This window comes from Tachyglossus aculeatus, chromosome 11 (genome assembly GCF_015852505.1).
Source record: "Tachyglossus aculeatus isolate mTacAcu1 chromosome 11, mTacAcu1.pri, whole genome shotgun sequence".
In the NCBI taxonomy this organism is placed as follows: Eukaryota; Metazoa; Chordata; class Mammalia; order Monotremata; family Tachyglossidae; genus Tachyglossus; species Tachyglossus aculeatus.
This window is the reverse complement of record NC_052076.1, coordinates 48,155,438-48,172,978: the sequence shown is the minus strand read 5'-3', so window position 1 is coordinate 48,172,978 and position 17,541 is coordinate 48,155,438. Positions and strand designations below refer to the sequence as shown.

The window sequence follows — 17,541 nt, the reverse complement described above, 5'->3', positions numbered from 1 at the left end:
GACTGTGAGCCCACTGTTGGGTAGGGACCGTCTCTAGATGTTGCCAACTTGTACTTCCCAAGATCTTAGTGCAGTGCTCTGCATGCAGGAAGCACTCAATAAATACGACTGAATGAAGGCTCGGCACACAGTAAGCGTTCAATAAATACGACTGAATGAATGAAAGAATGAATTTAGCTGGTTTGTCTCCATGAATCTGGGTTGCAGGCTGGTTTAGAGTGAACTCAGTTTAAAGGGTACCAGCAATTTTCAGCTCAAAACTGAAGTTCGTTCATTCATTCCATCGTATTTATTGCACATTTACTGTGTGCAAAGCACTGTACTAAAGTGTAACACTTTCAAACGAAATACTCAGAGACCTGAAAGTTAACTTTCATCATCATCATGGGTGAGAAGTCTTTTGAAGCTCTAAACTCTGAAATGAAGGGCCAACCAAGCAATTACAGGATTTGATACCCTGGACACTGGACTTCTGCAATTCTTGGATCTGGCCGCCTCAATTTGCGAGAAATTTTGCTGAACTTTGCAGTTCAGAGTTCATACATACTGCGAGGCAGCCCAAAGCAACTGCTCTAGATCAATCAATCGTATTTATTGAGCGCTTACTGTGTGCAGAGCACTGTACTAAGCGCTTGGGAAGTACAAGTTGGCAACATATAGAGACAGTCCCTACCCAACAGTGGGCTCACAGTCTAGAAGGGGGAGACAGAGAACAAAACCAAACATATTAACAAAATAAAATAAATAGAATAGATATGTACAAGTAAAATAAATAGAGTAATAAATATGTACAAACATATATACAGGTGCTGTGGGGAAGGGAAGGAGGTAAGACGGGGTGGGGGGTGGAGAGGGGGAAGAGGGGGAGAGGAAGGAGGGGGCTAGCCGTAAGAGACACTCACAAGCAACCATACTGCTACGGGAGCCCTTCAAGCCCTTGGTTTAAGAAAGCTTTCAGGAGGAAATTATTTTCTATTAGCCCTAAAGCCAAACGTTCTGATGAAAGGCTTGTGAGAACTGGAGTGGAGACCTGAAGGATATGTTTAAATAATTCCTGAAGGCAGCCTTATTCCTAGAGATATGGAGGGAAACTACCTCGGAGTTATATCATCCACAGAAAACAAGAGGGGTGGTGGAACACTGCAGATTTAGGACATTTCCTCCGTCCTCTTCCAATCTTCACTTGTAATCGTCCTCTGGAGTCTTACTGACAAGGCAGGGAGTAGTGGGATTGTAATTTACACCTAAGGGCACCAAACCCATAGAGGGGAGGAGGAGCACCACCACCTGCGCGGGACTGTTCTCAAGAAGGCACCGACAGCGGCTCAGCCCCCCACGGCTCTTTGGGTACGGCAGACAGTGAGGGCGGCTAAGCCTAGTGCCACCTCTCAGACTTGGAAAGAGGTGAAAGAAGCGCCAAATAATAATTACGGTACTTGTTAAGCACTTACTATGTGCCAAGCGCTGTTCTAAATGCTGGGAAAATAAAAGTTAAGCAATCAATCAATCAATCGTATTTATTGAGCGCTTACGGTGTGCAGAGCACTGTACTAAGCGCTTGGGAAGTACAAGTTGGCAACATACAGAGACAGTCCCTACCCAACAGTGGGCTCACAGTCTAAAAGTCCAATCAGGTTGGACTCAGTCCCTGTCCCACATGGGGCTCACACTCTTCATCCCCATTTTACAGATGAAGAGAACTGAGGCCCAGAGAAGTGTCGCGGCCTGCCCAAGGTCACAGAGCAGCCTTGTGGCGGAGCAGGGATTAAAACCCAGGTCTGGGCTCTATCCACTAGGCCACACTGCTTCTCTAGCAGTGCCAGCTGTCCCCCACAGGCCCTGGATCCCAGGACTCCCATAACGCTCACCAGGATCCCAGGCTGGGCGAGAGACTCCTCACACCTGGCCTGGAAGCCCAGTGAGGCCAAGCTGACCGCTCGCCCTCGGTCCAGGAATGAGGTGGACGCCCAGGCTCCGGACCGTCTGCCCTGTTAACCCCACTGAGCCCGTCTGCCTCTCCCTTTCCAGCCTCGAGCCGCTGACCCAGCTCCTGAGCAGTGGCAGCTCCAGTTCAGTTGACCACTTGGAGCTAGGGTCAGTGCCACAGCAGCCCGGCGACGACGGAGGAGACGGCGTGGAAGCACAGGGCAAATACTTCTTCCCTTCCTTTTCTCCCCCCCCCCCACCCTTTTCCTTTCTTTCTCTGCCCTCCTTCTCTCCCCCAAACCTAATCTTCCACGTCCCAACTCCCGACGCTAAAGATGCCTTCCTGGCTTAGAATGAAAAGCTGACACCCCTGTTTACACCACCCGTCAACTGTAAATGTGGGCCCCAGTCAACAATTCGAATCGCTGACACTTCGAATCGCTGACATCCCGTAACAAATGGTCACCCATTCGGAAAGCGGGGTTCGGAGAGGCAAAATTAGTTCTAAGAGAACCCCACCGATGCACGGCTAGGTGAAGATGACCGAAGGACTATAAGATCAGGTTTTAGGGAACAATAAACAGCCCTCCTTTAGCTTGCTCCTCTTTACGGGATAAAAGACTGGAAAAAGCAGGGAGCGGGTCAGGGGAGGGGAAACGGGGATCCATCTGGCTTCCACCTCAGGAGAGCGAGACAGTTCACGGCGGCTTCCCACCACTCTCCCTGAAGGCAGCTGTATCTTTCCAGCCAACCATCACCCTAGCCATTCCCCGGTGGACCACTCCTGGGGCCAGGGAATCCCTACTGAGAAGCAGCGTGACTCAGTGGAAAGAGCCCGGGCTTTGGAATCAGAGGTCATGGGTTTAAATCCCAGCTCCACCAACTGTCAGCTGTGTGACCTTGGGCAAGTCACAACTTCTCTGAGCCTCAGTTCCCTCATCTGTAAAATGGGGATTAAGACTGTGAGCACCACGTGGGACAACCTGATCACCTTGTATGCCCCCCAGGGCTTAGAACAGTGCTTTGCACATAGTAAGCGCTTAACAAATGCCATCATTATTATTAATGCTGAAAAGGGCTTCAAGAGTTCATACTGCCTTTTGTGAGACAAAGAGTGGGCTAATGGAAAGAGCACGGGGCTGGGATTTCTAATCTCAGCTCTGCCACATAGCTACTGTGTGATCTTGGGCAAGCCACTTAATTTCCCTGTGCCTCAGTTACCTCATCTGTAAAATGGGAAGTAAGCCTGGGAGCCCCATGTGGGACTGCATCCAACCTGATTACCTTGTATCTATCCCAGTGCTTAGTACGGTGCCTAACATATAGTAAGTGCTTAACAAATATTGTTATATATATATTTAAAAACCCCAAAACAAAAAGAAAAAAACCCACCCAAAACAGTTGACTCTCTATTCCAGGTCTAGGAATTCCTCCAGGACATTTAGTCGTTAGTAACAAAAGTAAGTCACTGGTGCTTAATCACCTTACAAACCATTAAGCACACACTATTAGACCAGTGGTCTTCCTTTGAAACACTGCCTGCTTCTTCTTGTTATCTAAAATGTCAACTTGATTTGAAGCAGAATTTTTTTGGAGTCAAGATTTCCAGTTCACAGAAAGCAAGGTGCGGGTCGGACAGATCTAAATATGAATTGCTAAAGGCAGTTCTTAACTCGTGTTAATGAGAATGTCATAAACACTAAAAAACACGATTGTAGAGGCTGTGTTACCAGGCACATCAAACAATCCTGGAAGTGGCTGCGTATGCAGTTACACATTTATATCTGGGGTGCACTATAAAGTCGCAAACAATAACATATATTGCAATGTAATATATTGTGATTAAAGAGAATAAAAGGAGATGGGTGATGTGAACTACTTGATATTTTACCAATATGGTGCTATTGGGTGGAGTTCCCATATAAGTGGGGGTAGTGGTTCACGACTGGAGGAAAAAGGCCAGAAAGGAAGAGGCAGATACACAGAGACTGCTGTGCAGAAAGTAAAAGAGACAAGAGACCCAGAGACAAAATAAAAGCAAGACAGATGAGAGACACCGAGACTTGGAAAGAGACCGCTTCCGATGAGAAATACTGTAAGCCATCCTGTTGAGAGACGGAGATCGATACATCATCATCATCAATCGTATTTATTGAGCGCTTACTATGTGCAGAGCACTGACTAAGTGCTTGGGAAGTACAAATTGGCAACATATAGAGACAGTCCCTACCCAACAGTGGGCTCACAGTCTAAAAGGGGGAGACAGAGAACAAAACCAAACATACTAACAAAATAAAATAAATAGAATAGATATGTACAAGTAAAATAAACAAATAAATAGAGTAATAAATATGTACAAACATATATACATATATACAGGTGCTGTGGGGAAGGGAAGGAGGTAAGAAGGGGGGGATGGAGAGGGGGACAAGGGAAAGGAAATGTAACAGAGCCCTTAAAGAAAGGGGCTGATAAAGTCTAATAAAGGGAGAGTTGAGGAAGAGGATCATATTATTGAAAGTACCAGAGGAAATCACTAAAAAATAGTTTAAATGTATACCTTCCTTCCTTCAATCGCATTTATTGAGCGCTTACTGTGTGCAGAGCACTGTACTAAGCGCTTGGGAAGTACAAGTTGGCAACATATAGAGACGGTCCCTACCCAACAGTGGGCTCACGGTCTAGAAGGGGGAGACAGAGAACAAAGATACAGGTGAGAGACAAAGTCAGAAAGGCAAGGATGGGAGCCTGAGCCCGAGAAAAAGAGATAAGGGAGATGGACCAACACTCACAACCAACTAAATGATCTTCCCCACAGTCAGTTGTAGAACAAACAATGAGAACGGGATGCAGGGAAGACTGCCTCTCCTCCGCCTCAGCTAAGCAGTCTGGTTCCACATCCTGGCGGGAGGGGAAGCGGTTGCTATTGTTCTTAAGTTTCTGGTGCAGAGGCACTGAATGCACAGCAGCTCAGGAAATCTAAAACCCAGGAGAACAGAAGGGACCAGGAACAAAGATCCTGGGCCGGGGGATGCGTGCCTCGGCTGCAACGTGCCCTGGTGCAAGCAGCACAGTCTGCTGGCTACAGCAAGGGCTTGGGAGTCAGAAGGACCTGCCTTCTAATCCCAGCTCTGCCACTTGTCCGCTTTGTGACCTTGGGCAAGTCATTTCACGTCTCTGCGCTTCAGTTACCTCCTCCTTAAAATGGGGATTAAGACTGTGAGCCCCAAATGGGACACGGATCGTGTCCGACCTGACTAGCTTAAATCTTCCCCAGTGCTGAGTACGGTGCCTGGCACTCCCGAACAAATGCCGTTTTAAAAAAGCCAAACCAAAAAAAAACCCCTTTCTCCTCCCAGCTCCGTGCAGCCAGCCAGCTGTCCTGTGGGCCTCAGACAACCTCTTGGTGGGCTGCAAATTTGACATGCTTTCATTTCTACCGTCACAGGAAGGCTTTTCCACACCGCTTTTTTTTATACTGCTCATTCCACATATGGTACACAACGAGGTCCAATGCTGGGGCCATTTTCCACAGTGGAAACATAGACACCCTCTAGCATTTTTGGAGGTTAGACTTACATGAGCTTTTTGTTTGCTTTTTGTTCCCCCTCCCCGCAGATCACTTTGCAATAAATCGAGCTCTGATTCTCTTTCCCTACCCCATTCCATACTCTTTTTCAGGGTCACATACTCCTGGAGTGGACTTCACACGCGAAGATTAAAATTCACATTGGCCAGAACGATAGCTGGGCTCGGTGACTTGTCTCTGAGTTTCAAAAAACTTTGGTCATCATCATCATCATCATCATAATCGTATTTACTGAGCGCTTACTATGTGCAGAGCACTGTACTAAGCGCTTGGGAAGTACAAATTGGCAACATATAGAGACAGTCCCTACCCAACAGTGGGCTCACAGTCTGTCCTTGTGCACATCTGTCCTTAATCAATAAATCAAGGGGACAAAAAGCCGGACTGGTCTGGTGCTGCTTCATCGTTTTATTGCAGACCTCGCCCCACCCACACAGAGAGCTAAGGGCTCTGAACCTGGAGCTCTTCGCTCACTTAAGTGAATCAACCTTTTAAATGAATTATGGGATTTTCCAGCTGGCTGTTCAGCAGTCTAGCTGCAAATCTGGAATTTCCAATCCTTCACCACTCCAGGGGTGGGAAGAAGTACAACTTGTAAAGTCAAATTACACCAAAAAAAAAGCCTATTAGGTAAGGGAGTTCCAAATCCTGCCAAAACCACCAAAGAGGGATAGGAAAGAGAAAGCACGCACGGTACACTGTCACTGCATGCAGTGAGACACACAAAAATGCCTGGAAACAGTTACTGCGACCAATTCAAACAAGCATCATCATCATCAATCGTATTTATTGAGCGCTTACTATGTGCAGAGCACTGTACTAAGTGCTTGGGAAGTACAAATTGGCAACATATAGAGACAGTCCCTACCCAACAGTGGGCTCACAGTCTCAAAGGGGGAGACAGAGAACAAAACCAAACATACTAACAAAATAAAATAAATAGAATAGATATGTACAAATAAAATAAATAAATAAGTAGAGTAATAAATATGTACAAACATATATATACCTGCATATATATACATATATACAGGTGCTGTGGGGAAGGGAAGGAGGTAAGAAGGGGGGGATGGAGAGGGGGACGAGGGGACATCGATTCAATTATAAAAGCTCTGCAAGAAAACAGCTATTTACTCTGTAGAAACCGTTCCTAAAATCACTGTAGATACCTCAGGTATTTATGGCAACCACCAGGATGAGCCGATTGGTCAAATGAATCTTATACCCCAGGAATGGCAAATCGGCCTCCAGCCGATGATTTTGTTCCTAACTGCTAGGAGGAAAAGGGCTGCATTTCCGTATGGTAACTCTCACCCATGACACGGTGGCTTGGTCTCTGAAAACTACAAGGTTCATCATGCCCCAGCTCGTCTGCTCAAAACTGAGCTGGCAGCCCTGGGAGTTTCTGAGGTTTCACCGGCACATTCGGGATGAGGGACGCCACCTCCGCCTAGCAAATTCCACCGGCCCCGCTGGGACTTCAGCTCCACGTCCAACCAGGAGAGCTCGGCTGAGCACGGTCCTCTTACGGACAAGACTTGGCTACCTCTCCTGGCTCTCTCATTCTTCTCCCCTCTCCAGCACCATACTGGGAATGGAATTCAGGGGGAAGGGACTGGGAAGAGCGGTGGAGCCTCTCTGGGGGACGGCTGGAAGGATGGGGGGAGCGTGGCCTCCTGTTGGCTCAGATGAGCAATCCCGGAGGCACGGAACATTTGCGGGAGTTGGAAAGGGGGGAACCATGTTTCGTGTCCCCCGAGATTCTGGCAACCCCTTCTTAACTCCTTTTTTTCAAAAAAAGGTATCGGTTAAGCGCTTAGCCAGGCACTGTACTAAGCACTAGAGTAGATGTAGCGTGGAGAAGCAACATGGCTCAGTGGCAAGAGCCTGGGCTTGGGAGTGAGGGGTCGTGGACTCTAATCCCGACTTCGCCACTTGTCATTCATTCATTCAATCGCATTTATCGAGCGCTTACTGTGTGCAGAGCACTGTACTAAGCACTTGGGAAGTACAAGTTGGCAACGTATATTCATTCAATCGTATTTATTGAGCGCTTACTGTGTGCGGAGCACTGTACTAAGCACTTGGGAAGTACAAGTTGGCAACGTATATTCATTCAATCGTATTTATTGAGCGCTTACTGTGTGCAGAGCACTGTACTAAGCGCTTGGGAAGTACAAGTTGGCAACGTACATTCAATCGTATTTATTGAGCGCTTACTGTGTGCAGAGCACTGTACTAAGCACTTGGGAAGTACAAGTTGGCAACGTATAGAGACGGTCCCTACCCAACAGCGGTCTCACAGCCGGGTGACTATGGACAAGTCACTTCCCTACTCTGTGCCTCAGTCACCCTATCTGTAAAATGGGGATTAAGACCGTGAGCCCCACATGGGACCTGATTACCTTGCATTCCCCCCTGCGCTTAGAACAGTGCTTCATACACAGTAAGTGCTTAACAAATACCATCATTACTATTATGCAGGCTAATAACGTTGGACAAAATCCATGTCTCATATGGGGTTCATAGTTTTTATCTCCATTTTGCAGATGAGGTTAATCGAGACATGATGAAGTGACTTGCCCAAGGACACACAGCAAACAAGAGGCAGAGCCGGCATTTGAACCCAGGTCCTCTGATTTCCAGGCCCCGGCTTTCTCTAGGTGACAATGCTCTTTTCTCCCCTGCCCGTCTCCACTGGTTTGTGGACTCCCCTTGGCCTGATCTTTCCCACGAATGGGGCGTGCCTCTGTAATATGTTCTCAGAATTTCTAGGAAAGCAAGGTGACTCTCTCCCACCGGCTCAGGGGGTGAAGGCTTGGGATGCCAAAGGAGGACAGGCTCTTCTAGTTTCCCAGTAGACCGGTCTGCTTTCCCAGGTGTTCTGCATCCCTTTTCTGGGATTTCTGAGACCTGAAATTTAAGCTGCTATTCTTGGCCTTCACAGAACAGTTTTCTGCCTCTTACATGGCAGTCCAAGTCCCACCTCCTCTAAGAAGCCTCCCCCAGTTAATCCTACCCCAAGTGCCGGTGCAAATTCCCATCCACCCATGTCTATCTCTCCCATTAACTCTTAAAATTAACATGGGCCTTCAGGATCTAGTACAGCATCATGCACTCTGTAAGCACTTGCTAAGTGAAATGGGGTCAGAGCTGGTTATCTCACCCTGGGCCTCGCAATTGGGAAGAGTGGATTCGACACATCTTACGTACCTTCGTCATCTTCTGGTGCTTTCCCTTTGGCTTCTTCATTCCCCTTATTCTTTTGCTGCCTTCTGGAGGTACTAAAATAGTAAGTACCACCTACAAAGAAACAGAATTTAGCTTAGTCTAAGTACACAGATCTGAGGGAAAACATACTGAAATAACTGAGCTGGAAATTAGAAAATTAAGTAAGTCTAGACGTTATCTTTTTCCAAAACCAAAGGATTAATACTTCTTCAGATATTTTGAAGGGATTAAATAAGGCAGAAGTATCTTGAGAAGCAGCATGGCCTGGTGGAAAGAGCACGGGCTTGGCAGTCAGAAGGACCTGGGTTCTAACGCCGGCTCCTCCACTCATCTGCTGTGTGACCTTGGGCAAGTCACTTCACTTCTCTGTGCCTCAGTTTTCTCATCTGTAAAATGGGGATTAAGACTGAAAGCCCCATGTGGGACACGGGCTGTGTCTAACCTGATGGGCAAGGAACGTGTCTGTTTATTGTTGCACTGTCCTGTCCCAGGTGCTTAGTACGGTGCTCAGCACTCAGTAAATATGACTGAATGAATGAATCCACCCCAAGGCTTAGTACGGTGCTTAGCCCACAGTAAGTGCTTAAGAAATACCATTAAAAAAAAGATAACTCCCCCAATTACACACCTGCCATGATGTGAACCTGTATTTAGGAAAATACCGATATTGTTTTCTAAGGGGAGCTGTACCCTAACAATACAGGCAATCCTCAGGCTCAGAGCACAACTGCTTACTGAAAATTGGTCTGACTGAAATGTAAGTCAGGGTCAGTTTTCTCATAGGAACTTTATTAAAAATGGGGGAATTGCTTCTGAGTCAAAGTTGGACACTCCATTTTTACCCGTTACGGAGAATTCTTTTCCCAATCATTTACAGATGGGTAGTGGAGCTATATGCGTACGGCGATAATGGGTCAGAAAGGTTCCACAAGAGGAGTGGCCAAGTTTCACTTTGCTGGAAGTAAAATGGACAAAAGCCTCCACTAGATGAAGCCTCCCTAATGATGCCGCCCGGTGATCAGGCGGCCAGTCTGCTTTCTGCTCCCTGGCCTCTGCCGCTCTACGTCCCCTCCCCTCTCGAACCATTCCCTCCCTTTCCATGCTGTGGCTTTTAAAATTCTTTCCCCATTCCCCAGGGACTTCTATGATCCTCCCTTCTTTCCCCTACCATCGGTGCCCCCAGAGCTAGGGCCAAAAAGCAAGTTAATGCTGTAAAATCAAAACAGACGCATTGTAAACCTGAACCGGGGAATAAATCTAGAAATTTTATAAATGCCGTTCACCGCATGTCGCAACATCCTATGCTGAGGGCTGCCTGTATATAAAATCTATTAGAAGCCCACCATACAAAGTATGATGCTTTTGATGGTCTGGGCTAGCATCAGTGCACTCTCCTCACAAAAGTCTTCCACTGTACATGGGCTCAGCAAAACATTCACGGAAATACTGACTCAAAACGGCAACCTGGTCTGTAACTTTCTTTACAGGGACACCAAGAAAGTCTACAAATTAACCTACTTTGCTTTACCACCTCTATCATTTACTAAAAAGCTTACTTTGGAGTTTTGAAGGCATACTCCCTTGCTTTCTAAAACTGTTTCAAGCATGAATACATTAAAGAGAAAAAAAACTCAATGCAGATGTTCAAATCACTGACTTAAACAAACTGGCATGTATACCCTCTCTCCATCTTTACATATGGGCACCAGGCTGCTTGACACAAACTGAGTTCCGCATTTTTCCATTTTCTTTTCTGGTTCTCCACTGTAAATACAATTGATTGGACATAGAAGGAAGTGAAATTATACAAATACAACGCTGAAGCCCTTCAATATGGGTCCATGGCAGTCCACCTGGGGATTAAGATTACATACCTATGGAAGAAGTTAAATATTCTGTACTTTACTTCCCATTATGATGCTGTATTTAAAGTATTCACTGTTACTTTCCAAAAGGGCAAAATTTTTTTCTATAATGCATAGTGGGAGTAACAGAAATAAAGAGTCATTTGTTTTGCAAGCGAGTCGATGCTTTTTTTTTTTTTTAACTGCCAACTGGGATTTAAAACAGAAACATGCAGCTCAATACATTTTCCTCTCCAAGAAGAAGGGACGGTTTGGATTCCAATTACATGGCCTTTTCATTTACTCGATCGTATTTACTGAGCACTTACTGTGGGCAGAGCACTCTACTAAGCGCCTGGGAGAGGACTTTTCCCTGCTTTATAGTCTTATTCTAGCACTTTCAAAAGGTTTGCTATTGTGGGCTTAACCTAAGAACTATAATGAGCAGAAGCCAAAGCCCATCCTAGTAGGAGAGAAGCAGTGTGGCCTACTGGGTACAGCACAGGCCTGGGAGCCAGAGGACCTGGGTTCTAATCTCAGCTCCATCGCTCACCTGCTGCGGGATCTGGGGCAGATCACTTAACTTCTCAGTGCCTCAGTTTTTTCCATCTGTAAAATGGGGATTCAATACCTGTTCTCCTTCCTAGACAGTGAGCCCCACGGGACCTGATGATTTTGTATCTGCCCCACACCTCAACACAGTGTTTGGCACACAGTAAGGGCTTAACAAACACCATAATTATTATCTTAATAAATCAACTGAGTACTTGAGCAGTAGAAACGATTTAAGCTTCTCATCCAACTCCCAGGCAGCAATTTTTTTGGTACCTTGACTTTGGATATGCTACGAAAGGCAGAGCCACATTTATCAGATTAAGGAAAATAATTCTGTCAATTAAGCATCTATCTTATCAAAAATACCTACCTAAGAGTTTCCAGAGGCTGACTGGATTTCTAATTAAATGCTGCTGAAGTAATAATCCACTGATTCCGTGAAAGGTAGGGGATAGGGTTCTCGACAGTAATCTCTGAAAGAAAAAACACCAGGAGCTCAAAACTTAGCAGTGCACCACAGAAACATTGATTACTTCTTTAGAGCTAAGCCTACACAACTCCTCTAATTACAAATTGAAAGATTTATTTGCATGTTCCTAAAGTCTGTATTACCCTGGAAGACTCCTGAATGGCAACTTCTTTGTGGAAAGCTGAGAACATGGCTAGAGTAGATGCTTATCCTCATTTGTCCCTCACAAACAGGAAAGAATTGACTGAAGATTTAAAGATGGCGGAAATGTGGGGGAAAAGGGGTCAAAGCTGATGGAATTTACGATTCTAAAGAATGAAGGAAAACCAAGACAAAGTGCATTTCAGGAGAATAAACTTTTACAAAAAAAGTCTAAAGCCAACAGGTCAGGACAACTGGCTCTTTAAGGAAACAATCCCCCAGGCACAAGGAAATACAATCTCGGTAAAGAAAAAGAAAAGAAAGGAAAACAAGAAACCAAGTCTGACTGAACCAAGGGTTTTACAAGAACTGAAAAAAAAATCACAAAGGGGAAACTAAAGCTAGATTGGCTTAGTGGACACAGCCTGGTTTGGGAGTCAAGAGGTCTTGGGTTCTAATCCCTGCTCTGCCACATGTCTGCTGCGTGACCTTGGGCAAGTCCCTTAACTTGTGCCTCATTTACCTCATCTGTAAAATGAGGATTAAGACTGAGCCCCATGTGGGCCAGGGACTGTGTCCAATCTGATCAGCTTGTATCTACCCCAGTGCTTTGAACAGTACCTGACACACAGTAGATACTTCACAAATACCATCATTGTTATTATTATAAGGAATAAGAAGAATGTCGGTACAAACTCCAAAGCAAAAAAGGGATACAATTTAGCATTATTCCCGACTCCTCCCTCTGTCCCCAAATCCCGTTGGTTCATCCTCCAAACTGCCACCATGTTGGTCAAAGCACTTGTCACATCCCGACTACACTTTTGCATCCATCTACTCACTGACCTCTTTGCTTCCAGTTACTTCATACTTCACTCTGCTGCCTAGATCTTTTTTTAAAGCATTGCTCTGCACATACCTTCCCACTCCTCGAAAACCTTCCAATGGTTACCCACCCCGCTCCACATCAAATAGAACTTCCTGACCAGACCACTAAGAGTTAGGACACTCCATCAGCTCTTTCTCCTTTTCCTAGCCTTGCTCTTCTCCCGCTAGAGTCTGGCTCGCGCACAGCATTCCCTCAAGCCTACCTGGACCTCATTCTCGTTTTTCCCGCTGCTGACATCTAGCTCATACCCTCCTCTGGGCCTGGAATTCCCTCTCCCAAAAGCTAGGCACTATGTTCACCCTTTCTCAGTCATCATTAGTAGTGGGTTTCTTTAACCACTCTCACACCCATCTTCAAAGCCCATCTGAAATCACAACTCCACCATGGAGATCTTCCCTTATTAACTTGATCTCTCAAATCTTTATCCGTTCAAACGGCCTTTTCAGTACTTCTGCATTACCATAGCACTAGGGGTCTCAACCCCCACTGCACTGCTGTATAGGTCTTTACACTCTACTGCTACCATCTACATATAATTTAGTTTATTATCTGTCTCCCCTTCTAGACTGTAAGCTCTTTGAGGGTTTCATATATTGAACTCTCCCAAGCGCTTAAGAAAATGCCCTGCACTCAGTAAGTACTCAGTAAATATGATATAGCGGCATAAATAATACATCAGCCCATACTCTTTGTTAAATCATCAATAATAATAATAATGAGAATTATTTAATGGGAATTGGTTGAGTATTATATGGTAAAGATATAAGGTTTTCGGCTCAAACCTAGTTCCTATCCCCAAAACGGCTCACAGTCCACAAGGGAGAATAAGGAACGTGACTCTGTTTTTAAAAGAAACTGAGGTATGGAGAGGTTAAGTTCACCCGGCAGGTCACCGTCAGAGTTGGGACTAGAATGTCCAAATTCTCCCTTGTAGGTTTATTAAGGGTTAAATACAGTCGCTACTTTTCTAAGTGGGCTTTATTTCCAAGAAATAAATCCTGACAGAAAACCACTGCCTTCCATTCTTGCAGTGGAAATGGCAGCCCTGAGAACGTGCTCGCTGCAGGCAGGGAATGTGTTTGTTTATTGTTGTACTGAATTCTCCCATACCTTGGTACAGTGCTTTGCACTCAATGAGCGTTCAACAAATACAACAGTGATTGATAGGCCCTTTTCCTGCGGTTGTAGTGGCCTCAGGCCCCACCATATGCCCAACTATAAGAGTAGTACATTCATCTAAGGTTTGTCAGCAGTGAATGCTGTTGATCTCATCATCCCTAGTCACTGGACAATCTTACCTTCCCCAACTCTAAAAATCCCTCCACTGGACCACAACTTCTTCATCTGCCTTCTCTTCCACACACCCCCCTCTCTGCAAATCTGTCCTATTTCCCCAAACAGATCTCCAATCTTTTAGCCTTCCCCAATTTCTTCAAATCACGTCCTATTTCATCTCCATACCCCAACTATCTTCTCTAGACACAAAACCTGATGCCCTCAACACCACCTTCTCTACGGTACTCAACTCACTCACTCTTCTATCCCTTCACTGATCACATATCACTAACCACGGCCCTGGATCACCTCCACAGCTTACTTCCTTCGCTCTTGTACACTAGCTGCTGAGTGCTGCTGGAGGAAACCCAAATATCAGGCCAACTTTGTCCATGCCAGTGTCATCCTCATCTGCATTAACTCTGCCCTCATTGCCAGGCAACACTATTTCTCCATCCTTATTGACTCCCATGTCCGTTGTTCTTTCAGACATTTAACTCCCTCCTCAAACCCAGTCTCGCTACCCTCCCTGCCCCTTGCCCGTAATGATCTGGTCATGTACATCTGGCCATGATAAAACTAAAGCCATCAGGCAGAATCTCCCTAAAATCTCCCCTGCTCCTCTCCGGTCCTTCCCTCCAGCCCCTTCTTCAATTCTCCCATCTTCCCCCGCATTATCTAAAAGGGAGATCTCCTGCTTCCTCTCAAAATCTGATCCCATCTCTTCGCACTTTATGAAGACACTTGCCCCCTCCCTTCTCTGCCATCCTCAACTGTTCACTCTCCAGCAGTTTCTTTCCCACTCCTCTCAAACACGCTCATGTATTCCCTATCCTAAAAAACCCTCCCCTGACCTCAGAGTTCTCTCCAGCTCCACCTCCTTCCAAGCTCCTTAAGCAAGTTGTCTACACCTGCTGCATCCACTTCCACTCCTCCAATTTTCTCCTTGACCCCCTCCAATTTAGCTTCTGCCCTCTTCAATCCATGGAAACTGCCCTAAGGTCACCGATGACCTTCTTGCCAAACCAAAAGCCTCGACTCCATCCTAATCGTCCTCGACCTCTCAGCTGTCTTTCACACTGTGGAGCACCCCTTTTTCCTGGAAATATTACCTCATCTTGGCTCCAGTGACTCCGTCTTCTGGTTCTCCTCCAATCTCTCTGGGCGCTCACTCTCAGTCTCTTTCATGGCCTCCTCCTCTGCCTCCCACCCCCTAACTAAGGGAGTGCCTCTCAAGGTTAGTAGTGGGTCCCCATCTATTCTCCATCTACACCCACTCCCTTGGAGAACTGATTTGCACCCAAGGCTTTGACTACCATCTCTATGCAGAGGATTCCCAAATCTCTATCTCCTGCCCTGATCTCTCTCCTCCACCGTAGTCTCATCCTTCCCCTGCCTTAAAGACATCTCCATTTGGCTGACACGTCATACTTGACCTGTCCAAAACAGAACTTCTCATCTTCCCACCCAAACCCTATCTTTCCTCTTGACTTTCCCGTCACTGTTGATAACACTACCATCCTCCTGTTCTCACAAGCCTGTAACCTTGGCATTATCCTTTTTTTAAATAGTATCTGTTAAGTGCTTGCTATGTGCCAGGCACTGAACTAAATACTGGGGTACATACAAGATAACTGGGTTGGCCACCATCCCCATCCCACATAAGGCTTCTAGGATTAGTTCCCATTTTATACAGGAGGTAACTGAAGCACAGAAGTTAAACGACTTGTCCAAGGTCACCCGGCACACAAGTGGTGGAGCTAGAATTAGAAGCCAGGTCCTCTCACTCCCAGGCCCGTGCTCTTCGATTAAACCATGCTGCGTCTCAATCCTTGACTCGTCTGTTTCATTCAACCTGTCACCGAGTCCTATTGGTTCTACCTTCACAGCGTTGCTAAACTCTGACTTTTCCTCTCCATTCAAATTACCATGTTAACCCAAGTACACATCCTCTCCTGCCTTGACTTGTGCATCACCTTCCTTGCTGACCTCCCTGCTTCCTGTGTGTCCCCACTGCAGTCCATGTTCACTCGGCTGCCCGGATTATTTTCCTAAAAAAAGTTCTGTCCATTTTTCCCCACTTCTCAAGAACCTCCAGTGGTTGCCTATTCATCGCTGCATCCAACAGAAGTTCCTCACCACTGGCTTTAGAGCAGTCAATCACCTTGCCCACTCCTCCTCTTACCTTGCTGATTTCCTACAACCCAGCAAGTTCACTTTGCTCTTCTCACACCAACCCACTCACTGTACCTCCATCTTATCTATCTGACTGCCAATCCCTCACACGTCTTGCCTCTGGCTGGGAACTGTTCCCCCGTCCCTTTCAAATCCAACAGGCCATCACTCTCTCCACATTCAAAGCCTTACTAAAATCACATCTCTTCCAAAAAGTCCTCCTCAACTAAGTCTTCTGCTACTCCTTCTCTCTCGCTCTTGCACCTGGATTTGTGCCCTTGATTCACCCCACCCTCAGGTCCATAGCACTTATGTATATAACCATAATTTATTTTAATGTCTGTCTCTCCCTCCAGACTGTAAGCTTCTTGTGGGGAGGGAACTTGTCTATGAACTCTGATACACTGCACTTTCCCAAGCACTTGCTATAGTACAGTGTTTTGCACACAGGAGGTGCTCAGATACGGTTGACTGATTGATTGTTGGATAAATTTATCAATCAACACAGTCTAACGGTGCTGTGCTCAATTTATAGCTACTGTTTCTCTTATTCCTTTAAGAGGGTCTTTGAAAACAGCAATAATCAGTCGTACTTATTGGGCACTTTAGGCAGAGCACTGTACTAAGCAGTTGGGAGACTACAATATAACAGAGTGGGTAGACACGTTTCCTGCCCCCAGCAAGCTTACAGTCTAGAGGGAGAGGCAGACATTTATATATATATATAAAAATAGATTTATGGATATGTACAAAGGTGCAGTGGGAGGAATGAAAAAATAGGGAGCAAATCCAAATGTCTTTCACTTTTCTTAAATCATCATCAATCGTATTTATTGAGCGCTTACTATGTGCAGAGCACTGAACTAAGCACTTAAATGTTCCCTAACACTGCAAACAGTACTCTACAGACAGTAGGCACTGAAATACTGCTGACACTGATACTGCACTGTATAAATTTTTCTTTCAGAGAGTTGTTCTGCATCAAGTAGTACTTTAGTATCAGTCCCAGATACAGAAAAAGCAAATGAGTATTAAATTAGCGAAGGTCACCACATTAAGAGGCATGGCTAGGGGTCTGTGGGACCAAACTTCAAAGTGACCTTTAAGGAATGGTCAGAAATGAACAAAATAAACTTTAACAACTACATCAACATTACCACCATCAATATTTGGGGACACACTTTGTGCAAAACCCTGTACTAGACACTGAAGGGATTACAAGACTCAAATAAAACAAGGGTTCAGTCCGTGAGTTTATAGTCCTATGGGAAAAACAAAAATAAATGATCACAATGCTGGAGAGTCTGTGGGTGACCATGTGAAGAGAATAACAAAAACAGTTCAGGAACAGAGCAAACAGACTCTATTGCAAGTGACATAAACAGATGAGGGGGAAAAAAAAAAGATCTAGGAATCCTGATGGGCCCCAGATGAATTAAGCATGAAC

The 17,541-nt window shown here is 45.6% G+C and overlaps 1 protein-coding gene across 1 annotated transcript in view; it reads right to left on the bottom strand.

The window, feature by feature from the left end:
• SPG7 (SPG7 matrix AAA peptidase subunit, paraplegin) overlaps positions 1 to 17,541 on the bottom strand; it is a 73,343-nt gene that overhangs the window by 47,798 nt on the left and 8,004 nt on the right. Inside the window, exons 2-3 of the mRNA XM_038754325.1 lie at positions 11,516 to 11,618; positions 8,729 to 8,818 (exon numbers count right to left, since the gene is read on the bottom strand). Coding sequence (XP_038610253.1) covers positions 8,729 to 8,818; positions 11,516 to 11,618 — 193 coding nt within the window. The remainder of the gene's footprint in view (positions 1 to 8,728; positions 8,819 to 11,515; positions 11,619 to 17,541) is intronic.